Source organism: Cynoglossus semilaevis, chromosome 8 (genome assembly GCF_000523025.1).
Source record: "Cynoglossus semilaevis isolate Cse_v1.0 chromosome 8, Cse_v1.0, whole genome shotgun sequence".
In the NCBI taxonomy this organism is placed as follows: Eukaryota; Metazoa; Chordata; class Actinopteri; order Pleuronectiformes; family Cynoglossidae; genus Cynoglossus; species Cynoglossus semilaevis.
In genome coordinates, this window is record NC_024314.1 from 4,198,334 (window position 1) to 4,210,954 (window position 12,621).

General features: G+C 41.9%; 1 protein-coding gene across 1 annotated transcript in view; it reads left to right on the top strand.

Annotated features, from left to right (window-relative positions):
* The first annotated feature begins 311 nt into the window (after positions 1–311).
* The window catches only part of LOC103381641 (disintegrin and metalloproteinase domain-containing protein 12), a 72,484-nt gene continuing 60,174 nt past the window's right edge, over positions 312–12,621 (top strand). The window contains exon 1 of the mRNA XM_008314104.3: positions 312–859. Coding sequence (XP_008312326.1) covers positions 754–859 — 106 coding nt within the window. The 5' untranslated portion in view covers positions 312–753. The remainder of the gene's footprint in view (positions 860–12,621) is intronic.

Sequence of the window (12,621 nt, forward strand, 5' to 3'; positions counted from 1 at the left end):
TAATAATAATAATAATAATAATAATAATAATAATAATAATAATAATAATAATAATAATAATAATAATAATAATAATAATAATAATAATTTTAAAAACGACACAATACCAATGCTGCATCTTTTTTTTTTTATACAACAGCCCTGCAGACTAAGTTTAGCAGACAATGGACTTGGTTGATCATTTACATACCCTGTTTTACGGAAAATCTTGCATGCGATGCAATTCCAGAAACGGTGTCCTAGTAACGACTGAAGCTTTAATTTGAAATCCACCAGAGGAAGTCGCATCTGTCCTGGGTAGATCACTGATGAGTGTTGGAGCCGGGGCTGGCTCTAGGACCTTGAGGAGCCGTTCATTGAAGCACATGGTTGCAACTCATAAGACAACACTTCTCAGCAGTAATTGCCCTGGAATTGATGTCACTCCAGCGGGTGACCCCGGCAGTGTCGAGTGTCACCGTGCACCGCTCGCTTCACTTCCTCTGCCACATCTCTGAGTGCGCTCCGCCGCTGCAGCTGCATCTCTCTGTGACTTGGACACTCTTGAATGGAGAAAGTGCACGGAGCAGAATCAGCTGTTGTCGGGATTTCCGAAAGCCCACACTTACTTGATCATATTTCAGGAAGTCGTTTTATTTTGGGGTGGTCGGGGCTCCTGCACATCAGCTGTTGCTGAGCTGGGGGAAAGCCGTGCGATGGCTGCGCTGCAGTGAAACAGTGAAGACTGTCCCGTCCAAGCGTCAGCCGGGCATCATGATCCCCGGTACACGGAGCCGGAACTTTGTTATTCTGACAGTGTTCCAGGCTTTAACTGTTCCTCTGTGGGTGTGCGGCAGCCTGATCTCCACACATGCTGAGGGTGAGTGATGAAAGAGGGGGAGAGAGGATTTGTTGTCATTTTGTGATGATGCGTTAAAGATCCGTGCGTAAAAGTTGGTGATCGGTGGCAATTAGGCATGACAATGGTTAAAATGGTGAAAATGAAATGTGCCAAAACTCAGAATCAGAATAATAAGTGATAATAATTATAAATAATCATATAAACCGTTTGCACCCGGTGAATTGGTTTCTATTCTATTTTATTCTATTTATGTCAGAGCAGGGTAAATCAGTCATTCTGAATCAACACATTCTAGTTTAGCTATGATTTATAGCATTTATCATTGTTTTTATTACATTATTATATTTTATTGTCATTATATATTTTGTGTAATTCTGAATATGAGAAGAATACCATAAATCACATATATATAGATATATATATATCTATATATATGTGGCTTTCAGCAGGCAGTCTTATCAGCCTGTAGCTCACAGGAGAGGAGAGAAGCCCCTGTATAATTTATGACGCTGAATCCCTCTTTGGAAATCAGTACAAGCACTTGATGCACTCCACTACCACTCAAACCTTTAGTTTTCCCAGGAACATGCCTCAGTGTTCACTTACACGACATTTCAGGGTTATTTTTGTGAAGCAGCTTTTTTTTTAAGGAAAAGAAAAAGAAAAAAGAGAGAAGAATTTGTGTAGCTTCTGCTGTGTATACTCTGTTTATGACATTTAGGCAACACACGAGGCAGAGCAGCTTGTGCACAAATGTGATGCCATGTGCCAGTGGGTTTGTTTCTGGGGCTTGTGTTTGAGTGCTTTCGTGTTTGCTTCCCTTGCGGCTGCAGCTCATAACATCTCAGTTGCCAGTGTTCCATGCCCTGGATGCAGATTAAACAAGGACACCACACACGTTCAAACACCATCGAGTGGAGGAGCTGTGCTGTGAGGGTTGGCTCCTATGAAAACTTTTTAATTTGAACACAGTGGCACTCTCCACACTCTAGGTGGAATCATGGGAATTAATTAGCAGGAAGGGCAAACGTGTGGATGTGAGAATGAAGAGTGAGGGAGTTCACTTATTCATCAGCACCTCGTCCGCTTTATCAGACATCTGACTTGTCGTGCGTCTTTGTCGGATTCAGACCTGACCGACACCCTCACCACTGTACTGAACTATCAAAGGATGCAGCTGGGTATTTGTTGATTTCATTAAATCGATGGCAGTTCAGGCCAATCAGGAACTCCCTGAATATCTGCAACCCATACATTATCAATGTAAATATTGAACTGAATAAATATGTATGTTATTATTTATACTTTTATATACAAACTTGTTTACTTTCAGCTAGACCAACAGGCAGTGGTGCATTCAATGTCCTAGTCTTCAAAATCTTCAAAATACAGGCAGTGGTGCATTCAATGTCCTAGTAGATATCTTCAAAATCTGTCTGGCTAATTTAGAGGCTTTTATATATAATATAATTTAAAATTAGACAGTGAATTAGTGATTCTAACTGTAGGTTTACCTGATGTTGGTTCCAGGACCCTCCCCACCACCCACCCTCCAGTTCAGGTCGAATCATTGTAACAACCCTTTAGTGCTCCCTCAGCAACAAGTTAACAAATTCTGATGGTGAAAATGTTGCGACATCATGTCAAAAGAAATGCATTTTAACGAGGAGTGGGATTTTATTTTTGTATTTGTTTCTTTGGGTCCCTCCCTGTGAGCAATTGCGACTCAGCTGTTTCATAACAGACGTGTCCAGTTGCATGTCAGCAAGCGTTGGGTAAGAAAAGACTAGGATTTTAACATCTTCCCCAGTTTTGTTTTTCACTGGACTTTGCTCCTGAATGCAGCCGATCTGCAGATAATTTCACTCTGACTCCATCACTGAATGCTTCTGGACAGTTGTCCAAATTATAATTTTATATATATAAAGTTATACTATATTAAAATGAATTCCTTGCTGTACCACCTGATTATTATTTGCCTTTTATGAATCCTCTCAGTGATCTCCAGGCTGCAGAGCCAGGGTCTCTGTGCATCGTCATGTTTATATATTTCATGACGCGGCACTGTTTCCTTCTTCCTATTTGTCTTGAAAATGCCACTGTCATAGCTGGAGGTCTTTGGTGAATGATTGGGTCCAGCGGGTGATGCACTCGATCTGAGTCAGTATTTATGTGCCCACCTAAGGCGGCACGAGTGTCTGTGCCGTGTGCTGCGCTCTCATAACAATGGGTTCTGATTGGAGAGCATATTTTGGGAATAAAAGTAAAAAAAAAAAAAAAAAAGGTTAAAACTGAGGGGCACTCCTCTCTGAGCACTGCATTCCCCAGTGAGACATTATCACCAGGTTGTGCATGACAACAGATTGATCAAGCAGTTGTTATGCAGAGGGAGATGGGGGGTGGGAGGGGGCTTAAAGGGCTAGACTTGGCTCCTTTGTCTTTACCTTACATATGTTGTATTCATTTGTTTGAAAACGGCTCTGGACTTAGTTGACCATCCTCACAAAAGTTAAACATACAAACTGGAAACAGATGTCGCCTCTGGATTTTGTCAGAGTTGAGTTCAGCTCCGTCGGGTTGGACAACTGAACGAATATCTTGGCTATTCTCCGAGTCGATCGTTGTGTTCTGGGCGGATTTTATTTGGCGTCCTCAAATAATGGTCTGCCTCCTCAAGAATTCAAGTCTATAAAAAACAATACTGAGAAACACCATGAGGGAATTTCTCCTGAAATTGGCTGAAAACATTGATTGGTGTGGAGTGAAAGATGAACTCAACAGATTTTGATGAATGTCACTGTGACCTTGACATCTGAAGACATTCTTTTATATATATATTTTTTGGAGAAAAAAATTCCTAAAACCAACAGAGCGTTCTAATATTTCTATAGAGTCTATTTGAATCATGAAATCGTGGGTGTTTTCGTCCCGGCAGTAGGCGCGGGGTTACCACAGGACACAGCAGAGCTTCCTCCAGTCCTCCAATCTCATTGGTCCCCGAATGTGTTGAACTCTTTACCAGAGCAGATCTTCAGTTTCCTGCATGGGGACTTCCTCTGGTACCATAGAATTCTTGTGGTTACAACTGGAGGACCCCTCCTCACAGCTCTCCTGACAGCTGAGCTGACAGGTGAGTTGGTTGCGGGTGAGATTGATGGCTCTCACTTTTAGCCTTTGAGAATAGCTTACGGGTGAGTGACAGCTGAGCACCGAGCCTCAAGTTCAACTCCTTTGTGTCTTTTTTTTTTCGTAAAGTACAGTAGTGTATCCTGATCAGCACCTTTTCCTCTAGGGGCCTTAATTTCTGATGATTTCTTTTTTCACACCCAGTTTGCGTTTCAACTTCTTGAAGGCGGCTAGGCGCTACACGCCAGCTTTGTACTGCTGCAGTAAGATTCCGCTCGTGTTTTTACTGAATCTGAGCAGCTCATCCCGACTGCTTGGTTTTCTGTTCCCTTGCATCTTAAGCACCTCCTCCAACGTCTGACGGAGGGCCATCTGCTCGACTCTCATGTTAGTCATTATGAGGTGGTTTTGCACTGCAGAGTTTTAAAGGTTCAGTTTCTTTATGAATCTAATACTAAGAGTCATCAGCCTGCTCCGGCGTAGAGACGTTAGCTTCATTCCTTTCCCTTCCAATTATAGAAGGACACTTTGATCCCCTCTAGTTCTTCCTCTAGTGTGTTTCCTTTCCTCTCCATACAAAAGCTTTCAGGTCAAAAACAAACTCAAACTGGGAACTTTACTTTCATTTTTTGACACTCACTCCTGGGCCAAATGACTGTGATGCACATTAGTTTTAATTGGTTCAGACCCTAACCAGCCTGAGCTTAAACCAAAAAACAGAGTGTACATGTGATTACACCCTCAACGGCTTCACTTTATTTAGTGTAAAAGCAAATCTGTCGGATAGCTCAGGGCGACACCCTTTTTATTTATATGAAATGTTTCAACTCCGCCAAGATGGTACGATTACAGCATCAATGACACGTCTTTCTGTGGAGGCGTCCACAGACAGGTGCTTTCCTCTCCACGTTGCACGTTTTGCACATGAAAAGAACACGCGTATTTTCTCTGCAGTTCCTCCTGAACACCGGCTTCCTCTGCTCCAGAATGAACACAAATAGCATTATCAGGATACTATCTTTTATGCTAGAGCTAAAAAAACACTCCTCAGCAAAAAAGAAACAGAAATAATCTTTTACCTGTTGAGGTCATGTGCCTGGAATTCTCCATCTCTCTTTTGTTACTTGCTGATACTGAATACCATACTGATACATCTTTAGTTTGGGTTCCAACAGACGTGTACTAGCTACAGTTCTCTGCACTGCGGTGGTAAACCACAGGGAGGAAACCAATCGGGAAAATGCTTCCAGCCTGTTTTATTAAAGAATAAATAATGTTAAACTTTATGCCCAGTTAACACAGCCAAGTGAACAGAAAGTGAGCAGAGCTTTCACGCCAAAACACTCACACTGCTTTCCAGTTAACAGAATGAGTCTCAAAGTATTCTTCCATAGTTCCATAAACAAATCATCACACACAATGTTGGCGCAATAATTCAACTCAACATAACAGTGACAAACTGAGGTTTTTCATCTACACAGAGATGCTGCTGAACTGAGACGGAGACTGATGACGCGTCCTCAGCTGTGTCCTCAGTGCATCCCCCAGATTAAGCTAATGCTCTCTGAACTTTTGCCAGTGAGAAATGGTTCAGGTTTACTTTTTTTACGATTTCTACCCCCAGTTCACATAAAATCATCTCACATAGTTGCCATTTCTGGGGGCTTCCATTTAGTTAAATCCTCAGGCAGCAGCCTGCCTTACTGACCATGTTAGAAAGACCATGCCCCAGGCATTTTTAGAGAACAGGAACCGAGCCAAAACTGGATTAACACAATGTACTGCACTATACATGCTGAAGGAAATTTCCCCCAGTTGTTCCATATGTACTGTTAAATACAGTACATTCAATATCACCCTCAGAGACCTGAAACAGAGAATTATGTTTTAGCTAGGCGTAATCCATCTTCCAGCTTGGCATGCTCCATCTGCCAACATTTCACCTCTTCATCCTGCTGTGGGAAGTGACAAGCCACAATGTGGTCCCTAATACGCAGACATGCTAACAAGAACAAGACAGGTCACCTCCTACCTGGGTGAATGTCTAACACATTGGTCCAAATGAAGGTCTGCCACTTCCAGCAGGTTCGTCTGAATCTGTCTGCGTTATTTCCCAGAGGTGGACCTGCTCTATATTTTAAAGTCAACCTCAGCTTCAAGTAGAAAGAAATATTTCAAAGAAAAACACAGAATATTCCAAGAGTTATAAAGTTATGGTTGTTGCCCTTCAGGCTGCCAAACACCTAGTGTGAACAGAGCGTCTTAATTTTTGTATTAGCCGTAAAAAAGCCCAGACTAATGTTTCAAAATGGCTTGTTGTCAGACCAAAAGCCATTAAATTTGCAGGGATAAAACATCAGGAGGTTTATGGTTGACTCATGCATGCCTGAAGTGCTGGAGAGAAGAGGACCAAAATTAGTTAAACCAGTTTTCCCAGACTCATAGAATTCCACTGTTTAAGGATGTGACATTGCTATTCACGTGAACCCTTCTGTTGTCCTTGGGGTCATTTTGACACCTAAATTCTTCTTGTATTTGGTGTAATATTTATGTAACCATGGTCTATTGGTCCTAGATTGTGAAAAGAAAGGGATTTATGCCATGTTTTCAGTCCATTTTTGACATGTTCTTCCCATTACCAGGAGGATTACCAAAGAGTTCCCAAGCTTTTGTGAAGCTCTACCCTCTCTCCACTCCCAGAATTTCGCCTTCTCTGATCCTCGTGCATGCTCCATGCAAGGCAGAGAGCACAGTAGAGCAACTGAGGGGGTGAAGGGGGCTGATGGGTGTAACGGTGACACACTTAATGGCGCTAGTTTCTTGGACAACATCTACCTCCTGCTGAGCCAAGAGGATTTTTTTTTTCTATTTCTATTTCACAAACTGTAATTATGTTTTGACATCCGGCAAGCAGGACGATAAAATGAGTTGAGTGTAGAATATGTGGATAAAGAGATAAAGACAGCTGGAGTGTGAGGGCACAAAGGTGCTATTCACCAGCAGAGGGAATTCAGTGTTTAATGGCCTGATTATTACCCCAAATATTCTGCTCCACCAATAAATCCACCCGTTAACAACCCACACCTCTCCGACTGTTGACACACCACTGCCCTAATTAGATTTAATGTAAGAACACCTTCTTTCCACTTGGTGCAAATTCCTATTAATATGATGTCACTTCTCACTGCAGACCCCTGGGTGTTGACATGAACTCCCCCGTAAACTCCAACTCTCACTGTAGAGATTATGTGAGTTTGAGGGTGTAGGTTCTTCCCAGGCACTGCAGCTTTACTCACACTGCTCCTAAAAATATACCAGGGTGAGTCAGAAAGTTCCAAGACAGATGGTATTGTTTGAACATGTAAGACACGCTGTCTCTCTATTAGGTGTCCTGGACATGGACTGGTTTAAATCACTCTTCAAAAGACACCGACACACACAGGTTGTGAACCTGGTGTTGTCGATATTGCTTGCAGAAGTGTTTAGATCTAAAATGCAAGCTTTATTAGTTCATAACAAAGATTTTTTTTTGTATTTAACACACATGATTATTTTGCTGCATAATGTTAGTTCTGAATAATTCCACTGTCACTGTGATATTTACACAGTCACGCTGACAAGAAGTGAATTTACAGCACAAAGTCCCAGTATTATTCTGTGCAGTATTGGTTCCAGTCCAGCCACCGCCTGATTTTTCCCACAGGGGAGTTGACGTAACAGAACACAGGTTCTTCGAAGACAAATCTGTCTGCTCACCAGTGCTTTGTTACCGCATATGTCTCTTTGATAAAGACCAAAAAGGAACAGCTTAGGAAATGGAAGTAGTTTGATTTGTTTTTATTGGGATTTACAGACCAGCAGATTATAAAATAATCTGTAATATACTGTATCTATGACAAGATTTAGAATTGACTTCATCTGATGAACAAAATGTTTTTGTAAGGCAGATAAATGTAGAATATTTGTGCAGAAAAGTACACTTTCTCAAGTTCTCACATTTTTTTCTGTTTCCTAGTTACTACCAGCCCTTTAAGGTCAACAAAAAAGACACGGCTGTATGGGGAATGAATTTGACAGCTATGTTCTCATTTGATGGATTAGATTATTTGGATCATTTTATTTTTTGTCTTTAATGAAATAATAAATAAAAAAGCAGTCCAAGTGATAGAAAACTGAAGTAAACCCAAAAGTGTTCTTTCATTTCATAAATGATGAACGACCTTGTCAAGACAAAACAAGTCACTCAACATCATCACCTTCTACGTTTGGATTTCCTTGTTTTTGACAGTATATTTAAACATTACTGCGGATAAAATGTCTTTCTACATTAATATATACTGGTTAGACAGCCAGAGAAATTAGAGATAGGAAAGAGGAGATGACTAAGGATAAATGAGTTCATCACTTTCATCAAGGTCGTCACTGTGAGACTTCCTCTTGATGGATCATCTATCGCTCCTATTCCCAATCGCCATTCTGTTTAAATTAAGGCAATCTACCTGCCTGATTAGGCATAAATGGAGCTTGTGAAATGCCTGTCAATCATCCATTATTAAATTAAAAACAGCCATAAACCTCCGCCAGGTTTACTTCCTGTGTGCTGATGTCAACATGGACTCGGAAACTTAGTCAGATCATGTTCCCGGCATACGCAGAACTCTGATTGAAACCATCCCTTACATTTGGATAAGGATACCTGTCAGGAACAGAGCAGTATTTTTGTGGAACAGGAATAAACACATATTTAAAACTGTATGAATTGGACACTTTATTCTATACTCCAACTTATCAAACGTGCCTTTTTTTACCAAGTGGGTCCAAACATGTCGAATGATGCTTGAAGCATCTTGTGTTCTTCTCCACCACTCTTGTTCTGTGACATGGAAATGAGTTTTCCATGTTGAACAGCCTTCATTCTCAATAGAGGGATCTGATGCCAAGGTGATTTTAGAGCTGTTCTTGTTGCCACTTAGTCAGACGGGGGCGACCATGATTCTAACTGAGTGTTCTTTATTGTTCCTTCTGTATCCCTCTCTTCTCAGGGAGGACCATGAAAACACTCCTGTGGTCCTCAGATGAAAAAGAACAGCATGGCATTTGTGCTGGAGAAGTGAGGACTGTTATGAATACATTATTTCAGGATCGCCTGTCAGGGAGTGAGTTGTGGTCAGTGTGCGAGGAAGCAGACTCATGGGTTTAATAAAGCTGCACAGTTGTTGATTTGTTTTGTTTGAACGGGCTGGGTGTGAAAGAGGAGAGCTGTGTGTTTTTTTAAAGGGCAGTGAGAAAAGATCTGCACCGACCTGAAGAAGTTCATCTGTTCTCTGCAGCACTGGCAGAACACAACCTTCCATAACACCGCTGTCACATACTACAAGGGAGTAGAAACAACCCCAGAAATAGAGATCATGGAGTCGGATCAGTATGTTGTTGTTGTTGTTTTTTTAACCTGCCAAAATTAAATTGGATATTGAAAAAAAATGGCCCTAACGCTGATGGAACCACTGTAACAGTAACTGATATTGTGCCACTTGACATTAAATCATTCCTTTCTTTAAATTACTGTATGTCTTACAAAACAGTACCTTACCCGTAAGCACTGACTTTGAAGGCAGTAAACGTAGTGCAAAACTGGAAAGGTACTTTTAGTTTAATTTAAATTCTGCTTTTTTCTTATTCTTATTTTCTTCTTTTTTCTTATTCTTCTTTTTATATTATATATATATGTATATTATATTTTACCCCACGTAAAAAGTACAAAAAACCATTTTATCAAACTGTTGATAACCAGGGTGGTCAAAATAAATGGTAATTAATTTGTAAATGAAATTTGTTAATGAAAAGTATTTCTTAACACGATGACAAACTATATTTCCATTAAAACTGCTGTTGTTTTTTTTTCTCATTACACGCGTAAATATTTACAGATACACACAGGGTTGCAGTACACAGAGAGTTGCAATACACAGAGTTGCAATACACAGAGGGTTGCAGTACACAGAGGGTTGCAGTACACACAGGGTTGTACTACACACAGCCTCCATCCAATAACACTGTTAAAACAGTCACGCTGCTGTCTACGTGCTTTGTTCTACCATTTGTCCGACGACAAAAACGACCACACTTAGAGAAAACACCAACAAATCTCTCTTTAGTCACAGCTACCCAACAGATTGCAGTCGGGCCTAAGTGAAACACACTAAGCCATATTTCCATGCACACGACACACACTCCTCTGGCCACCTGACTTAGTGAGGCTGTATAAATGTTCTCTTTGTGCGCACCAGAGCGTAAAGGCGAGCCGATCGTGACCACAGCTCTGCTTTATTAAGACCTTTGTTTACACTTTTCTTTATTGAACATATAAATAAAATTCCACATTCAGGGCCCGCTCCTGCCTTTGCCTTAATGCTCCTGGAAGCCCTCGTGACAAAAAGCCACTTTCACACTGCGCACAGCTCAAGGCCCGCCGTGCTTCAACTTTGCTATACGTTTCTTCCGAGCACATGGAAAAGAAATGAGCCCGCAGGCTATTTCCACTAATGTGGTGCCATTTATAAGTGGGAATTAAACCTCAAAGTACACCGCGCTGACAAAATGGTAATTCACTTCTAGACTTTGAAGTCAGGCAACCAAATGCTGTGAACCTCATATTCCAAGTTGATGTGGAACAAGACGCAAAAAGGCACCGGTCCCAGCAAATGTGTACGTGCGATACTTCAACCTCCAAGTATTTCATTCTTACTGAACTAAACTGCCATGTCAGTTACATTTATAAAACCGGTAACAACTCAGGTAAAACTAGGGCTGTCAAGTGATGAGAATTCACAGAACTCCGATGAGTCCCATGTGTTGTGCCTCACATCTGACATCAGTGTCAGTCAGCTGCTCGGTCCTAGACTAACTTACTGTCCTTTGCTCCGTTATGCTGGTCTGACCCAAGATGGGCGTCTGACCCAGAGCGGACGCCTCCACACCCTCCCGCTGGGCGTTGAGATGGTACTTTAAACTCCAGGTGCCTGGTGAAACCACAGTTGAAAGCTGAGCTGGAACTGGATTTTCTCAAAATCTCCCTTTTATAACATTTTACCACCGACTGCCGGGCTAACGTGAGAATTCTGCCAAACTTACTCGCAGACAAAGTGGCCATTGATGATATAAATAAACATAAAGCGGGAGAAAATAAAGGGTTATGGGGGAATGTCATTTTTGTGAGACAGTGTTGGATTGTTCCAGGCGTTGGCCAACCTCGCCGTGGACTTGACCTCTCTGTCAAGGCTTCTCTCTGTTTCAGCCTCATCTGCGGTGTTTATCCATGTTTACTTTTCTCAGAGGTTGTGTTCCATTACTCAGCGCGCCCACCTCCCCCAGACAGTGTGATTTTCGGAGACTAATGAGGGCAGGCTGTGCGTCTTGCTGTTGTATTTTCGATGCCGTTTTGTCCTTGCCAGAACCTGCTTCTCATCAGCACACTGGAGCGGCACGAGGACTGCTGAGCTGGTCACCTCCGGCACTTCTCTATCAGCTGAAGCAGCTCAGTGATGAACTCCAGAATGGTGGGTTTTTTTTCTCTGAGGAGAACCAGAACAAAGCTCAGCTGGAGAGTGCTCTGTTTGACCTGGATTATTGTGGCTAGATAATAAGCAGATTCAGCAATTTAGCCGCGTGAGTCATGTCAGCGACAGAAGGGGTTTTAAACATGAAGGGGGAAAAAAAGACAACTTTGGAGTCTGCTGGAAAAAACAGTCGGCGATGCTGGTGTGTGTGTGTTGTGTTTCTTAGGTCGTTTGAAACGTGCTTCAAAATAAGGCGAGAGAAATGTTTCGATTTCGATCAATTATGCTCAAAGGGAACCACTGGTTCTCACACATCCGTGAGATCACCCTCCAAATGAATCTGCTCCCCTGCTGTTCAGAAATGCACACCGCAGCATCACTGGAAGAAGAAGAAGAAAAAAACACAAACACACACACAAACAACCAAGAAACAAAAAGAGAAAACATTTGATTTAGAGTGTTTGCAATAAAACAAATGGAGCCCACAACTCCCGCTGGTTAAATGAGAGACCCCGGCTCTAAAATAGTTCCCCTGCTGTTGAGAACTTATTACTGCAGAATCCCTGTTAGCAATCTTCTGGTGTAGCTCACCATCACATTCAAACTCTCTGTCTGCTCGTAATATACTTTTAAGAGACACTTTAGCTTTGGTTCCATTTACTGACTGTGTATAGTTGTACAAGGATGCGCTCTCCTCTCCATCCCACAGCTGGCCCAGAGACACCGCTATTGGATTTTGGAAATTAATATATCCTTAAATGACTCGCGCTACATCAAAGCCTGAAATAATCATAGCTGTTGAAGCTCCATTAGCACCCTGTCAGCACAGAGAGGAGATAAGAGCATCTTGGGAACAATGTCCTAAAGCTACGTCTAATCCCTGTGCTGCGTCCAGACCACTGGCCTCGCGTTAGGGTGTTATCACAGCAGCAGCAGCAGAAGAAGAAGAGGTGGAACTCGTCTCTGCTCACCGCTCTCTTCACTCATCACAAACTGCTGAGATTTATGAAGCTCAAGTGTCAGAGGAGTGATTACACGTATGCCACAGGCTAACATGTTTCATGGCTTGATGTGTGAGTGTGCTAATTGGCACCGTTG